Source organism: Photinus pyralis, unplaced genomic scaffold, assembly GCF_008802855.1.
Source record: "Photinus pyralis isolate 1611_PpyrPB1 unplaced genomic scaffold, Ppyr1.3 Ppyr1.4_LG8, whole genome shotgun sequence".
NCBI classification, from domain to species: domain Eukaryota; kingdom Metazoa; phylum Arthropoda; class Insecta; order Coleoptera; family Lampyridae; genus Photinus; species Photinus pyralis.
The window spans coordinates 11,800,986-11,818,426 of record NW_022170819.1 but is presented as its reverse complement, the minus strand read 5'-3'; the positions used below and the strand labels follow the sequence as shown (position 1 = coordinate 11,818,426).

General features: G+C 35.8%; 1 protein-coding gene across 4 annotated transcripts; it reads right to left on the bottom strand.

Annotated features, from left to right (window-relative positions):
* Positions 1-506: 506 nt before the first annotated feature.
* LOC116177771 (GMP synthase [glutamine-hydrolyzing]) lies at positions 507-13,133 on the bottom strand. Of its 4 annotated transcripts, none has more exons than XM_031496862.1 (7): positions 12,982-13,133; positions 11,953-12,250; positions 11,789-11,906; positions 5,647-6,708; positions 5,292-5,598; positions 906-1,094; positions 507-856 (listed from the first exon to the last, which is right to left on the bottom strand). In XM_031496862.1, exons 2-7 carry the CDS (start codon positions 12,236-12,238, stop codon positions 755-757), a joined length of 2,064 nt encoding a protein of 687 aa, XP_031352722.1. In that variant the 5' UTR covers positions 12,239-12,250; positions 12,982-13,133; the 3' UTR covers positions 507-754. The 4 variants fall into 4 exon arrangements, with proteins under 4 accessions (XP_031352722.1, XP_031352723.1, XP_031352725.1 ...); XM_031496863.1 differs by lacking the exon at positions 12,982-13,133 and adding an exon at positions 12,628-12,906; XM_031496865.1 differs by lacking the exon at positions 12,982-13,133 and adding an exon at positions 12,732-12,906.
* Positions 13,134-17,441: the final 4,308 nt, after the last annotated feature.

The following is a 17,441-nucleotide window of genomic DNA, read 5'->3' as shown; positions in this document are numbered from 1 at the left end:
CGCCTTATGTGCGTTCTCTTCTTACGCACAAAGTTCTGCATTGTATTCAATTCCCTTCCCGATTATATCTCATATCCCAAACACGTAAATGAACTGCCAGTATATATAACGTAGGACCCATTCGTTAGAGTTGACTGCTAGCGAGATGCCGCCAAACGTAGCCAACTTGAATGTTAGATGGGTCTCCTTATATCGCCCCCCCCCCCCAAGTTGCCAAGTGTTAATATAGGTTAAGTCAAGATAACAGTGCCATTTTCGAGAGACCCCTAGAAGTATTACAACAGAATAAGCCAAAATTAATGTTTGATGATACCCCATTGAATTGGTGCAGTTCATTTCATTCCCAAATATGAAAAAAAAGTCATTAAAAGACTACAAGTTTAAAGGTAGAAGAATGTAACATTTGAAGAAAACATGAACAAGAACACCAAATATTCAAACGAATTTTTATTAATGAAATGAATGGTACATACAAACGAGTAAGGATAAAATAAATAACCACACTATTCATCTGAAAATTAATATTTAACATAAATATTACAATGTTGAAAAATTTTCTACATCTTTTTTTTTGCTGTAATTCAATAAGTTAACTCATACTATGAATACGTAAAATTTTTCGGTTCCTGCAGTAAATATCAACAATGATATATTAACAAATTGCAATAAACAATATTACTTTAAAATCGGTCCATTCTATTTAATAACAATTTCACACAATCCGAAAAGGAGAAGCGTGCTGAATAACATTTTATCATTCCCACTCTGTTGTGCCTGGAGGTTTTGAAGTTAAATCGTACAGTACTCTAGAAATACCCGACACTTGTGAAACTTCCGTGACAATCCGCTGCAAAACCTAAAAATACAACGTGATCACGTGACCTTCGCTTTTGTTATCGGCTTACGTCTATGGGAAACTGTACACCAGGCGTGGCGGGTACGCCGGTCATAAAATCTTGCGTGCAAAACGGTCGCAGTACTATAGAACGTTGGCAAGATGGTATTCTAAGGGTCTGGTCCCTATCAAAATGAATCGGTAGAAGAATTACAGGCATTTGACTAATTGATCCACTATAACCTTTACTCTGCATTACCTATAGTGCACAAAAATTGATTAATAAATGGACGGGCGCGGAGGTGCTGTTTATCAAAATGTAGCTCTGAACTTCAAACTTTACAATTCAGAAATGTTCTTTTGAGATATTACTATTGGAGGGGTGTATCAGTAATACCTTCAAAATACAAAGATTATTACTTTCTTAGTCCTCCGTTGTGCGAGAATAATCATTGTATTTAAAATATAACAGTAGTGTTCTACTTCTAAACTATCAAGTTTGAGGGTCTATTTCGCCCTCTAGAGGTTATTGTAGGAAACTAAAAATAATAGTTCAGGAGACCGTCGGAACAGGTGTGTTTAATAGAAACAGGTTGGTGCAACCAATTGCAATGGGTTCGCATAAAATAAAAAAAAAGGGGCGAAGGTTTGAGAAAAGCATTTTGAAAGCTCCTCCTATGCCTTCACTGTGTCCCAAATTAATTGAATAAACTTTCTAAAATTTGATAATTTTTTTTTGAATATTTCAAGCATTCTCCCGTTTTTTATCTCACTTTAGCATGTAGAACCATTACAAAAAAATCTCAAAAATTAACAAAAAAAGCGGCGAATTTTGAGAGCTCCTTCCATGTCTCCCTCCCAAATTAATTGAATAAACTTCCTAAAATTTGATTTTTTTTAATATTTCAAGCATTATCTCGTTTTTTGTCTCACTTTAACAAGTAGAACTATTACAAAAATCTCAGAAATTAAAAAAAAAGGCGAATGGTTTGATGAAAACAAATTGAAAGCTACATGTCTTTTATTTCTTTTTGTCCCCAATTAATTGAATCAACTCTCTAAAATTTGTTTTTTTTAATATTTCAAGCATTCTCGTTTTTTGTCTCACTTTTAACATGTGGAACTATTACAAAATATTTCAAAAATTAAAAAAAAAGCCGATTGGTTTGAGAAAACATTTCGAAAGCTCATTTCGTGTCTTTTATTTCTCTTTGTCTCAAATTGATTGAATAAACATTTTAAAATTTAATTTTTTTTTAAATATTTCAAGCATTCTCTCGTTTTTTGTCTCACTTTAACATGTAGAACTATTACAAAAATCTCAGAAATTAAAAAAAAAGGGCGTATGGTTTGAGGAAAACATTTTGAAAACTCCTTCCGTGTCTTTTATTTCTCTTTGTCCCAAATGAATCGAATAAACTCCCTAAAATTTAATTTTTTTAGAATATTTCAAGCATCTTCTCGTTTTTTGGTCTCACTTTAACATGTTGAACTATTAGAAAAAATTCAAAAAAAGGCGAATGATTTGAGGAAAATATTTTGAAAGCTCCTACCAGTCTTTTATTTCTCTTTGTTCCAAATTAATTAAATACACTCCCTCAAATTTGATTTTTTAGAATATTTCAAGCATTCTCTCATTTTTGTCTCACTTTCACATATAACAATTACAAAAATCTCAAAAATTTAAAAAAGAGCAAATGGCGTAAGGAAAACATTTTGAAAACTTTCCATGTCTTTTATTTCACTTTGTTCCAAATGAATTGAATAAATTCCCTAAATTTTTATTTTTTTTAAATATTCCAAGCATTCTCTCGTTTTTTGTCTCATTTTAACATGTGGAACCACCACAAAAATCTGAAAAATTAAAAAAAAAGGTGAATGGTTCGAGGAAGACATTTTGGAACCCCTTCCATACTTTTTTTTCATACTCTTTGTCCCAAAATACTTGAATAAACTCTCTAAAATTTAATTTTTTTAGAATATTTCAAGGATTCTCTCGTTTTTGTCCCACTTTAACATGTTGAAGTACTAGAAAAAAATTCAAAAATAAAAAAGGGCGAATGATTTGAGGAGCTCCTTCCAGTCTTCTTTTATTTCTCTTTGTCCCATGTTAATTGAACAAACTTTGATTTTTTTTAATATTTCACGCATTCTCTCGTTTTGTGTCTCACTTTTAACAAAAATCTCAAAAATTAAAAAAAAGGCCAACGGTTTGAGGAAAACAATTTGAAAGTTCCTTCCATCTCTTTTATATCTCTTTGTACCAAATGAATTGAATAAACTCCCTAAATTAGATTTTTTAAAAAATATTTCAAGCAATCTCTCGTTTTTTTCTCACTTTAACATGTAGAACTATTACAAAAATCTCAGAAGTTAAAAAAAGTGCTAATGGTTTGAGGAAGACATTTTGAAAGCTCCTTCCATGTCTTTTATTTCTCTTTGTCCTAATTTAATTAAATACACTCCCTCAAATTTGATTTTTTTTGGGAATATTCCAAGCATTCTCTCGTGCTTTGTCTCATTTTTACATGTGGAATCACCAACAAAATCTGAAAAATTAAAAAAAAAGGTGAATGGTTCGAGGACGACATTTTGGAACCCCTTCCATACTCTTTGTCCCAAAATAATTGAATAAACTGCCCAAAATTTAATTTTTTTAGAATATTTTAAGCATTCTCTCGTTTTTTTGTCTCACTTACACATGTTGAACTATTAGAAAAAAATTAAAAAAAGGGGCGAATGATTTGAGGAAAACATTTTGAAAGCTCCTTCCAAGTCTTTTATTTCTCTTTGTTCCAAATTAATTAAATAAACTCCTTCAAATTTGATTTTTTGAAATATTTCAAGCACTCTCTCAGGTTTTGTCTCACTTTTACATGTAACAATTACAAAAATTGAAAAAAGGGCGAATGGTTTGAGGAAAGCATTTTGAAAACTCCTTCCATGTCTTTTATTTCTCTTTGTCCCAAATGAATTTGATTTTTTTTTAATATTTCAAACATTCTCCCGTTTTTTGTCGCACTTTAGCATATAGAACTATGTATTAAAAAAATTTCAAACATCAACAAAAAGGTGACTTTTGAAAGCTCCTTCCATGTGTTTGTCACAAATTTATTCAATAAATTCCATAAATTTGATTGTTTTTTTTTAATATTCCAAGCATTCTCTTGTTTTCTGTCTCACTTTAACATTTAGAATATTTACAAAAATTCTCAAAAATTACAAAAAAAGGTCGAATGGTTTGAAGAAAATATTTAGAAACCTCATTCTGTCTTTTTGTATTAGTCCAAAATTAATTGGATAAACTCCCTAAGATTTCATTTTTTTGGAATATTCCAACCACTCTCTCGTTCTTTGTTTCATTTTTACATGTGGAACCACTTCAAAAATCTGAAAAATTAAAAAAAAAGATGAATGGTTTGGGCAAGACATTTTGGAACCCCTTCCATACCAAAATAATTGAATAAACTCCCTAAAGTTTAATTTTTTAAGAATATTTCAAGCATTCTCTCGTTTTTTGTCTCACTTTAACATGTTGAACTATTAGAAAAAAATTCAAAGATTAAAAAAAGGGCGAATGATTTGAGGAAAACATTTTGAACGCTCCATCCAGTCTTTTATTTCTCTTTGTCCCAAGTTAATTGAACAAACTCCCTAAAGTTTGATTTTTTTTTGGAATATTTCAAGCATTTTCTCGTTTTTGTGTAACAAAAATCTCAAAAATTAAAACAAAGGCCAACGATCTGAGGAATACATTTTGAAAGCTCCTTCCATTTCTTTTATCTATGTTTGTCCCAAATGAATTTAATAAACTCCCTAAAATTTGATTTTTTTTAATATGTCAAGCATCCTCTGGTTTTTTGTCTTACTTTAAACATGTAGAACTATTACAAAAATCTCAGAAATTAAAAAAAGGGCAAATGGTTTAAGGTAAACATTTTGAAAGCTCCTTACATGATTTTTATTTCACTTTCTAAAATTTGATTTTTTTTAATGCGCCAGCATTCTCTCTTTTTGTGCATTTAGAGATTTTTGAAACAACAAGAATCTGAATCAAACAAAATCTCGATGATGTAGGTCTGTACTCTCATTTCCGGCTGGCTCAACAGTTGAACCGATTGCAAACAAATTTGGTACACATATCTTTTGGGTAGAATCGCGCATGCGCATGTAATCTTCGCAAAAATTACAAAAACCTTAACATGTTTGAGCAATTTCTGTTCTGATTTATTAAGGGGTGATATTTTAGTTAGGACATCCTGTATATAAACGGTCATTCATTGCGTAAGGAATTTACAGTTTACCCAATAGCATGAATAGGGATCTACCAATAAAAACATATTTGCTATCGGGACATCAAAATCAAGGCAACCTGTAGTGGGGAGGAGCCAAACAACGTACACCATGACACTACTGTAACCTTTTAAATACAATGGCGATATTAAATATAACATACCCCCATTGCCAAGTCATCCGCTTGCCTCAAGGTGCTCAACACTTGACATGTTAAATGCGTAGGTGTAAGATCGGGTATAATTTCCTTAACAAGTCCACCAAAAATATAACACACTCTATTAATATTATGACATATTCTTGGAATAAGGCGAGAGAGGAACATTAAATCGTTCCAGTCCGGATCGTGTTCACTAGAGATACCCACTACATAACTATACGTACGACAGTCTCCTTGCACCCCTACACTACGTATAGGCAATAGAGTCGCCGATAATTTCTGTTTACTTGATATTCTACGTAAAGTCATTCTGCAACGAAATTAATTAGAAAAATCGGCGCCGTCTTTTATGGGTTACCTTTCGTCGTCGCTAGTTACACCCTCCACTCGATTTAAGAGCGCGTGCTTCTTCTGCAACATTTGGTCAAATTCCACGATGATTTTAACAAGCACTTGAGTTTCGGAGAAGTCGCGTTCCATGTACGGTTCTTCGGCGCACAAAACTCGGATGCCCAAACCGGGTCCGGGAAATGGATGCCTCATAACCAAGTCGGGAGGTAATCCCAAATCCTTCCCCAATATTCTAACCTCGTCCTTATGAAAATCTTTCAACGGCTCGACAATACGCCCATCGGCCCGTAGCTTCCTTATTAAATCCGAGTCATTATGGTGGGTCTTAATTGTTTCAGCCTTAGACGACACCAAATGAGACGCGGACTCAATCAGATCGGGTCTAAGTGTTCCTTGTGCCAGCAGGACGTCTTCGGGTTTTAAGTTTAGTTCGGAAATAATTTCGTCCGTGATCTTAACGAATACGTCACCGATGATCTTTCGTTTCTCTTCGGGATCTGTCGTTTGACATAGCATTTTGGTGATTCGCGTTCTCAAGTTGCTCTCACTTTTGTCTAAAGGAACAACGGTTGTACCCTCCATAAATGCCGAGGCTGCATTAATTACCCGTAGGTTTAATCCAACTTGTTGCAAAGAATTGACTACCTTAAAGCTCTCGTTTTTTCTCAAGAACCCGTTGTCGATGTGTATCGCTATAATTTGCTCCGGCCTCAAGGATTTGTGCAAAAGCGCAGCGCACACCGTACTATCGACGCCGCCGCTAACCAGCAGAAGTACTTTATTCGATCCTACACTCTCCTTAATGTATCTAATGCACTCCAACTCGCGTCCCTGCATCGTGTAATTGCCCGTCAGTCCGACTATGTCGAATAAAAAATTTTTTAGCATCGTTTTGCCATTTAAAGTGAGATCGACTTCGGGATGGAACTGTACCCCGTACAGGTGAAGCTTCTCATTGTATATTCCCGCGCAGAACGAACTGCTTTGCGCGATTGATCTAAAACTATCGGCTATTTTGTCAATTGAATCACCGTGTGTTAAAAGAACTGTTTGAAGTTTATCCAATCCTCTGAAAAAAGAAAATGAATGATTTAAAACATACGAACAAGATTACAGCCCATCTTGATTAATGTATTGTTGTGTAAACTAGTTCTTGTACATGTTATTTTGGTTTCGGCACCTTCAATAAGGTGGGGCCACCCTGTATGTGAAATTATTTCTATTCTTTAAGTTTAAATTTTATGCCTTTGTAATTGATCAATTTAGATAAAGTGAAAAGACACATCGGGTCGTTTGCGATAAGTATTTTATTATCAGGGGAAATTTAATTAACGCACGTGTGTTGTATCGCTGATAAGAGAAGCAAGTTTTTAAGAAGATGTACGCGTTATTTCGACGTACGTAGGGACGCGTTCTGTCGAAGCTGGCGTAATTGAAATCTAATTGTGATTGGTTAAAATTCTTTGAAGGAGATTATTTTTTTGTGACAGTGGTGTTTCGGACAGTCAGCCTGTTTAGGTGAAAAATTCGTCGGTATTGTAATAAAATGTGCTGAAGAAGTTAAGCAAGCAAGATTTAATCTATTACATCGTCAAGTGAAGTAGTAAATGTTCGTGGATCCTGATAGACATCGAGGCACAGTGAAAGATTAGTCATCAGCGATAAAGAACGAAGGCGGATGTGACGCAATCTTTCCGGGAAATATGACGTGCTTTGTTTTAGAATTTGAGAAGACTTTTGGTCACTTGGGACAACTTGACTATATAAGCAAATCTCTCTTGTTCTGGGCCCTCAACAAGCTATCGCCCAATTACAGAGTGATCCGCATAATGCTTAACTGTCATAAATCCATTCATTTCAAGACTGTTATAAATTTATTGTTAATTAATTGTAAATATCCAGCACGTAATTACACCAACTTTGATAGCAAGTCCAATCAAACATGACAAACCTTTCAGCGCATTTTTGACTGTCAAAAAGGAGCTAATAGTACCACTAACTGTCGGCAGTTAATAAGCTTTTTATAAATCGATTGAGATCTCTGCAACCGAATACCGCACTGTTGAGGTTTTCAGCATTCGATTAGTATTATCGAGTTATTCCTGCATGAAATACTCGGCAAGCAGAAGTCACAATTTACGAATTTCCTTGAAAGGGATCAATCATTTTATAAATCAATCGAGATATCGGCAACGGAACATCGTATAGCATTAGCTTCGTGCTAATGAGTTATTCCTACATCGCCTAGTTTGAAAACAGGTCATTATGAATTTCGTTCAAAGGTCGCCTTTTATATATCGACCTGTATCTCGGCAACGGAACTTTGTAGAACTTTAGGGTTTTCAGCAATAGATTCGTACTATCAAGATATTCCTGCATTACTTAGTCTGAATGCTATTAATCTGCTACATCACACACAGATGTGGTGGAGGTAGACATAAATATGCTCCTATGCCTTTATAGTAGTCTAGTGAAATTGTAAGTTTTATTTTAATTCTAATAAAATTGTTGTATAAAAATAGTAGCTCATTTAAGCACTCAAAATGGTGCAAAATGTGCCATTGGTTCAAAACTGTAAAACAATCATTTTTAGCGAATTTTTCATTTTCAAAAGAAGATTATAGTTTTATTAATTATTATCAATCGGCCGAATACTCGTTTGTTCGGGCACCTTTTATAAATCGACCGATAACAGAATGCCGTAAATTTGGCGTTTCAACAATAAACACGCATCAAAAATGCGCTGAAAAATGGCACATCAGAGTTTTGCGAGTTTCAAACTGGAGTGTACAGGGTGGCCAAATAAGAATGCGAGGTACTGTATCTAGAAACATGTCCATCGTAGAGGCTTGCGGTAAAAAAATCGAGATGCTGTTTTCGCAAGCTTGTTTAGGCACCATTTAGCTACATTTTCATGAAAAAAAATCGAACCAATGCATTTAATTTTTTTGAGAAAATTAACCATTTCTGTCGGAATGTCGAAAAAAGCCCTCAAGCGGTGATATGTGAAACTAGCAAAACTTCAAATATGTAGTATAATATTTGTAGCTGAAGAATAGCTCTTGAACTAACCCGAGTTTGTTTAAATCGGTTCTTTACGGAAGCCTTTGAATATCCCCCACCACTTCATTTTTAGATATACAGGAAAAATTGTCAAATAAAAATTGTTCAGATTATCGTCGACTTCAAAGACCAGACATTTTTTTGTTAGGTTAATATAGCAGAATTCACAGAAAAATCACTTTTTAAGATTCCAGATTGCAGTTACGCCCCCTAGCGGTCATTTCAGAAACTTACAAATATTTTTCAGGTTTTGCTCGTGGCCGTTTTAGTAAAAATTTTTTTACCGCAAGCCTCTACAATGGATAGATTCTCAGATACAGTACCTCGCATTCTTAGTTGGCCACCCTGTACAATGTACAGTCATTGACAAAAGTAATGACCGCCAAGTGGTAAATCCTGCATCATATACGCAACCAACATTTGAATATATTGTGCAACTTGGAAATGAGAATCAACAAATTAAGGCATCTCCTGCTTGAAGAAACCGACAGAGTCCAATGTGATACACATGTTTGTTGCTTATTCTGTAGAGGCGATCATTACTTTTGTCAAAGACTGTACATACGTTTGGCGCTGACAGTGGTTAGTTTTTTACCATTTTAGAAAAAAAATTAAGCTTATAACTACGTGAAATCTGTTCGTACGTCTCAGGGTTTTAGATCTGACCACTTTACAAAACAGCGCCTTTTTTTCAAGTTCATTAATACATTCGGGAGGGCGAAAAAGTTTTGTCAGCGCGGGCGCATTTAAATTTTGTTATTTGCTACCAATATATGGAAACAATTATGGCCAATTGCACCATCAAAATTAAGTATTAAGCATAACTTAAGTGTCATAGCAACCATTGTCTTAATAATCCTTTGCAACTTTAAGCGAGGTTTAATTTTAATGGTACAATTCGCCATTAGTGACCAAAACACTTTTGCGGTATATGTATTTCAATTTCAAGGTCATTAATGGTCAATGACCCCAATTTTTTTTAGTGTCCCATTTTTCTGGTATTATATTTCAATTTCTAGGTGATTAACGGTCAACTCACTGTGCATTGTAATTTAAAAAGAAAGCATATTAAATCCTATTTTCAAAAATATAACATTAAAAAATCCAAAAATCTTTTTGAAGAGAATTTAATATGCTTTCTTTTTAGATTAAAATATACAGGGTGTTCCATCCAAAAATGAGGTTAGGTCCGATGACTTCTTTACCTAACCTTTTTCAGTATCATATTTTAATCAAACTGAACAGATGATGAACGGTGATATTTTGTTGTGCAAGAGCCATTACCATAAGTTATATAATCAAAATTTTAGATAAAACACAGAACGCAAAAACAAGGTTAAATATCTTAAAAATTGGGAATAGCTATGGCACGAATAGATGGGCGAATGATCAGAGAAAGAATTCGAGGTAATTAGAAGTTTATCAATAGTTTGGTAATAATTCAAGGCAAGAAAGATGAAAAATTGACACCCGTTGCACACCACATTAGCGGGAACTATCTGAATTTCACTTTTTTGTAAGGAAAAGCAAAGCGAGTGCCACCAAAAAATTTATGATTTAGGTTGAGTGAAGATGTCAAAAGAGTTTACTTGTTTTTGATCGTTATGTTTTGATATCTATTACATAATAATAATATAGTAATGACTTTATTACACTATACTTAAAAGGAAAAAAATGATTATACAGGGTGTTTCGAAATTCGCGCACATGGACTATGTTATACGACCAAAAACTGAACAAAAAGTTCCTCTATCAATTTTCCATCAGACCGCTATTTTTTGAGTTACCGCGGTTTTAAAAATCTCCGCCCCCCCTACGCTGCGCCACTGGTTAACCTTAATAACACATTTTTAAAAATAAAAGAAGGTTCAAAATAAACTATAATTATGAGGAGTACGTAATTACAACAGTTGTTCAAAATGTCTGCTAGTACACAAGCTTCAGCACGTAAAAAAAAGTGCTGATCTGATCAAAAACTGGTAGAGGAACTTTTTATTCAGTTTTCGTTGTATAACACCATCCCACGCGCAAATTTCGAAACACCCTGTATAAACGACGTCGTTCAGGAACAAATAAGCTCTTACACACAACCGAAAATTAATTTAAATTAAATACCAAAAACTGAGATACAATGATTAAAAAAAGTTCAAAATGAACAAAGAACAATTCCTGATAATTGAAACATACATCATTAACATGAAAATTAAATACAAAAAAAAAGAACACAACGAAAAATCTTTCATACGAAAATAATCTTTGAAAGATTGTTTTCCTATGCTCCAGAAAACTTACTAACTTTCTGCAGAAGGTAGTAAATGAACCAAATCAATCTTTATACGTGTAATTGAGAAAAGTGGCAACACTGCATGAAAAAAGAGGCGGAGCTGTTATTAATTTCACTGCATTATGCCAAGCAGTTGGACAGTTTTTTCGGTTTTTTATTAGTACCGGCCCATGAAAAGGAAGACTTAGATGACCACAATATTTGACAAAATTAAGAAATTCATCACATTTCCCAATGTCAAGGTAATGAAAAATTTGGTATAAATTGTAGAAATGATGATGACACATTTCGACAGTATTTAATAAAAGAGGTGGGCGCCATTTTTTAGTAGCGGAAGCCCATTATGGAATTTTAGGAAACTTTTAAGCATTTATTCAGGTTTAACTGTAAAATCCCCAGAATTATTGTGATAAGTTTATAATTAACTTTTAATTTTCAGTTTCTGTTGGTCAAAGTTAATCAATTAGAATATATCTTACCATGGCAATAATAGGGATAACGGTATCAAACCTATGATTTTTACTAATCCAGTGACCTTGAAAACCACAAACCACTATGATAGCACATTTGTAATTATAATTTTATGCTAGTAAATGCCAAATTTTATGATATATTTTAATTAGTTGATAATAACTGTAATAGCCTTGAGCAGAAATGATAAACCAACTTCAAAGGCCTATCTACTTCCACGATGTATATTTCTGTAGTCTTTTTGCACAAAAATCTAGCCCTCTGCTTGTTAGTCAATTTCTTGATCACTCTGTATATGTATTGCTACAAAAGTACACACAAAAAAACTTACTTAAAAAGTAAACATTTTGGATCCACTTCAATAGGGAATTGACCGTCTTCTCTTCCATCTTTTCTTAAAACTGTGCCACCGAATTCCTTATTCAGTATTTGCATACCATAACATATTCCTATACAAAAACAACTGTCATTACGCACTACATTCCTCTTACTTACCTAAAACTGGCAAGCCTATTCTAAATATATCGGCGTCATATCGAGGCGCATCGGCCGCATACACAGAGTTCGGTCCCCCGGATATAATTATTGCTCTATAACCGCCTTCCTTAATATTAAACGCGGGTGTGTCTAACGGTAATATGTCGGACTCTACGGACAGCTCTCTAATCCGCCGATCTATAACTTTTCCATATTGTGCGCCGGCATCTAAGATGACTACCCGTTCGGGATTGATCGCCCCATTTGTTTTCATATATTGACCTTCTGGACTAAAATTGGGCATACTCCAGCAACACTGAAAATAATTATATCGTTAGCGAAACAAGTGGGATTAGAGCAAAATGACTAAAGGTTAAGTAATAAAATTCTCACTTGCATAACAATCAATAAAAGGGTTAAAAATTACCAATTTACGAAAATAATTATCAAAAAAAGTCATCACAAGTAATTGTCATCTGCCTAGATACCTCTTATAAGACTATGCTACTCCAAAATAGAGTAAGAAAGCGAACATCTCTCACAAAAATGAAACTAAAGTCACAATTTAGCATTGGGAATGCTTCTATATTTAACACTGAAAGGTGAAGCTGCGAATATTTGTAACATTCACGGTCATAACCTCAAATTTTCAAATTGTCATTCTTCAAAATCAAATTTTCATTAGGTACCTACCACAAAAGCCCTGCTAGCACTAATTTCGTTAATCAAAGAAAGGTAATTGTCACAAGCACAACAAGTGCTAATTTGCTTAGCAAGTTTTAGACAAACACTATCACCTGCGAAAAAGGATTTGGGTGTCTCCGGATATTTCTGTTAAACTTTAATGATGTTTCCCAATGACCGTCGATTACAAATTGATGCACAACGAAACACGTCGAACTTTAAATAAATAAGACAACTTCTGACACTTTAGTTCTTGACCTACAACATGAAATTGGGAGAACGGCCATAAATAATTATTAATTAAATTATTCAGGAAAAGTATTGGATTGTTTGTCGCAGTAAGTGACATTAACAAATACGTACCGTTAACAATTAGACGAAATAATCAATGTAAAGTATGTATCACAAAAAATTTATGTTGGCGTGTATAAATCACATTACGTCCAACACAAAAAGAAATTCTGTTAGCTAGAGCAGAGCATGTTTTATATGCCGGTAAAAACGGTGTTATTTATCTCGTATTTTATAGATGGCAACACTGTTTACGGCGCAACACGTGCGGAACGTTTCCTATCTTTAGAATAGAACCCTGTTCCTGTTTACGGTTGCAAATGCTATCAAGGATATTTATTGCTGATCGAAGATTGTGAGTAGTTATGCAACCCACTGTACAGCTCTATACGTCTTGTATGTACAATACAATGTGATCCTTAGCCCCAGTTGTTCAGGGTGTAAATCGAAAAGTGGAACATAGGCGTTTAACATGGGAAATTACTTTTTCTTTGCGCAAACGTTTCCTAATTATTTTACGCAAAAATACTTCAAATAAAAGTTATAGAGATATAAATTCTGCATCTAAATCATGTGGAACGATTATTCTACCTCTTCTTGTACGCGAAAAAATTAATTATAAAAATTCTGTTTTCACGAGTTTTTAGTCTAACCATTGTATATGGTCTAAATAGCCATGGACTATGTTTTTCTTTTATCAGGCGACGCTCTGCTCTAAATATTGTAACATGCTATTTCAATAGGAATATTCACATTTGACGGTCAGAACATGTCCATAGAAATACACGCTGCAATAATTGAGCGCACCGTGATCTGACCGACAATGTGAATTGGCCTTTAGCAGTCCATGTACTGTATGGTCTAATAGCGTTTTCGATTGGCAAAACTCGTGCTGCATGAGTGCAATTTTTACGTTCTATTGGTAATTTTAGGGCAATTTTCTGTGTTCCATTGGCAAATGTGATGCAACAATTACGCACTAAATGCAAATTTTGACGCACGAGGTCGGAGAGCTCGTGGAGCAAATTTTCAAAATAAAAGTGCGCCCATTTGAATTTGTTTCTTGCGTTGGAGAGTTTTTTGTTGTCATCTAGCGATAGCGAAGATGATGAACTAGCCATATAACTTCTACTTTACAAAAAGTTGCATTTACTCTTTAAAGTGAACACCAAAAATTGGTTCTTTACAGGAATTTCAAATTTATATTCCTCATTGTTTATCATAATTCATAAATAATAGTGAAATCGTTTCAGTCATTTTTTAGAATACAGATTTGTCGATTACCTAAATCATTGCATAAATACAAATCTAAAATGAGGTTATGGACAAATGACAGCAAATATTTACGAATATTTATGTTCCATTGAGAGCAATTTTCACATGGATTTCTTCAGTTTCTCGTGCAACACTCGTGCAGTACGAGTTTTGCCAATCGAAAACGCTATAAGACTAAAACAGAATAGATGATGTCAGTTTTGTTTTATTACGCCACTGCCAATGATGACGCGTTTCCCTCCACTCTTATAACTTCCTTTTTACCCATTTCCGTCTCGTGCCCTTTTAATATGCAAGGTTCTCTCCTTCTATTTTTAGCGCATTTTTGCAAAAATTTTTTTTTGTAAAAAGTAGCTTTTAATCTCACTTTGGCTGGCTGGCTGGCTGGTTGGCAGCAAATGTGGGCGCGTAGAAGAACTCTTGTAGAAAGGCAACGGGTGTACGTGTATCTACAGGGCCGTGAAATTTGTCAACCTTAGGGACATGGCTACATGATGTGGGGTTGGCGACATCTGGGCGTCATCCTCGAGCGTAGTATACTAACGTGAAGGTTTTTCAGTTTTTTCCTATCTTCTACTACAGTTTTGGTCCGATTCTTTTGAAATTGGTGTCGTCGGAAAGATGTTGTAAACGCGCACAACTCCTGCGTGGCGGAATTTTTGTTTTTGTCATAGGGGCGAAATTAACGACCTTTTGCGAGGCGCGCGCGCGCGTCTTCGAGAAGTAGTCAACTTCGGGCGCCTTTTACCTTCCGTTGCGAACTCACGCGGTTTATCGTTTCGTGAATCTCGAATCGCTGTCTCTCTTTCTCGTGTCGCCAATAGAAGTGAATTGCGAGTGAACGGGACGTCGGAAGTGGGTACCGTAAAAGAGAATGTGTAGCCCGCGACACGATCTCACTGATGACACGATTTTCCTGATGGTGGAGTCAAATCTTCAAACGCGAATTGGTGGTGAACGGGACGTCGGAAGGAGGTACCGTCAAAGGGAATGTGGTAGCCCCCGACACGATCTTCCTGATGGTGGAGTCAAATCTTCAAACGCGAATTGCGGGTGAACGGGACGTCGGAAGTGGGTACCGTAAAAGGGAATGTGGTAGCCCGCGACACGATCTCACTGATGGTGGAGTCAAATCTTCAATCGCGAATTGCGGGTGAACGGGACGTCGGAAGGGGGTACCGTCAAAGGAAATGTGGTAGCCCCCGACACGATCTTCCTGATGGTGGAGTCAAATCTTCAAACGCGAATTGCGGGTGAACGGGACGTCGGAAGGGGGTACCGTCAAAGGGAATGTGGTAGCCCCCGACACGATCTTCCTGATGGTGGAGTCAAATCTTCAAACGCGAATTGCTGGTGAACGGGACGTCGGAAGGAGGTACCGTCAAAGGGAATGTGGTAGCCCCCGACACGATCTTCCTGATGGTGGAGTCAAATCTTCAAACGCGAATTGCGGGTGAACGGGACGTCGGAAGTGGGTACCGTAAAAGGGAATGTGGTAGCCCGCGACACGATCTCACTGATGGTGGTGTCAAATCTTCAATCGCGAATTGCGGGCGAACGGGACGTCGGAAGGGGGTAACGTCAAAGGAAATGTGGTAGCCCCCGACACGATCTTCCTGATGGTGGAGTCAAATCTTCAAACGCGAATTGCGGGTGAACCGAACGTCGGAAGTGGGTACCGTCAAAGGGAATGTGGTAGCCCCCGACACGATCTTCCTGATGGTGGAGTCAAATCTTTAAAAGCGAATTGCGGGTGCACGAGGAAAGTGGGAAGCGGTTAGTGAATGTAGTAGCCTTCGACAAGATCTGTTATTGATGGTTGAATCGAAAGTGGCTAATAGAATACTGATCTGCCACACAAAAATGCGCTGAAGTCCCTTCGATCTCAAACGAGGACTTTGATAATTTTTTACTCGTAGGATAAATGTCATCTGCTTCACATTGGCGATTTTTAGCCGCACGACTATCGCGCTGCTGAATGGCAAGGTACGCGACAAAGCCAAGCGGCTGGGAACGTTAAGTCAGTCAAGTGTTGTAACGAAAAGGTGATTTTACGTAATTTTTTTGCGAATTTATGCCATTGTAATATGCAGAAGGGAAAGTTTTCTACACTTAAAGACGGTCAAGGTTTCAATCACAATCAACCAAACAAATATTCATTAAGTATATGTCATATTCAAGATGTTATTGTTGGCAAACCAATGAAAATTAACGAAATATCGCCGCCATATTGCTTTCCACCATGAAATAGGCGTTTTAAAGTCAGTTTAGTATATAGAGGATGAGCTTTGCACGAAATTAGGGATTCTGGTTTTGTCAGTCAACCAGAAAGGTTTAGCATTGGAACACTAGAGCTGGATAGAACTATTTGCGTTTGGTCAGTACGGCATTTTTCGTAAAGCGGCTTTTAGAGTCCAGGTAATTCGAATCAGCGTTCGGTATTCGCCGAGATCAAAGAAAAGAAAATAATCCAGGTAAACGCGACCATCAGTCTCCCTTTTATCCACTAGTTTTCTGGAATTTATCATTTTGCCCCAGTAGAAAAAATCACGTAAAATAGTGAAGTTCCCATCTTGGATTATAATAGAAAAAGCGTATTTTAGTTTTCGCTACCCTTAGTGAAATTTACGTGCGTATTTTCGCGCCCGTTAGTAGTACCACAAATTTAAGTTAGATACTTTAATATCCCGTGTAAATTGAAATTGCGATAAAGAAAACTGTCCGCAAAGTTAGATAATGGCCCGTATGAATAAAAGTAAGCAAATGCTTATACTTGCAAAATTCAAAGTAAATACTCGTAACTGCCCCTTCATACTGGTTTGTTTAGCATGGTTTAGCAGCGCTGCACTGCGTCCTGTCCTTCTGCTTAGAAGCGCTGCTAAGTCGCCCAGTGCGAAAGAGCACTTACGAGTATTTACTTTGAATTTTGCAAGTATAAGCATTTGCTTACTTTTATTCATACGGGCCAATATATACAATGGTAATATTCATGTTCATTTTGGTACCGCTAAAGTGAAAATTAACCAAGGGGGAAGGTCCGCAAAAGGGATTTCCCACACATTAAATCTAAAATTCAAGAACAAACCCTTAAAAGTAAATTTAAGCTAGTGCTCGTTTATTTTTACGAACCCAAATCTGTACTGACCAGAAAAATCAACAATCGAAATCTGAAATTCAATTGATCATCATCAAAGAGGTCCCATTCCAAGAGCTGTTGGAGTATTCATATTGTCGGGTTTTAAGAATGCATTTGAAGA

Coding starts and splice junctions, on each gene's coding strand:
- LOC116177771 (XM_031496862.1), bottom strand. CDS start 12,238: ATGCCCAATTTTAGTCCAGAAGGTCAATATATGAAAACAAATGGGGCG. Junction 11,907..11,952: donor AATAGGCTTGCCAGTTTTAG/GTAAGTAAGAGG, acceptor GTTTTTGTATAG/GAATATGTTATGGTATGCAA. Junction 1,095..5,291: donor CGGATGACTTGGCAATGGGG/GTATGTTATATT, acceptor TGTGCACTATAG/GTAATGCAGAGTAAAGGTTA.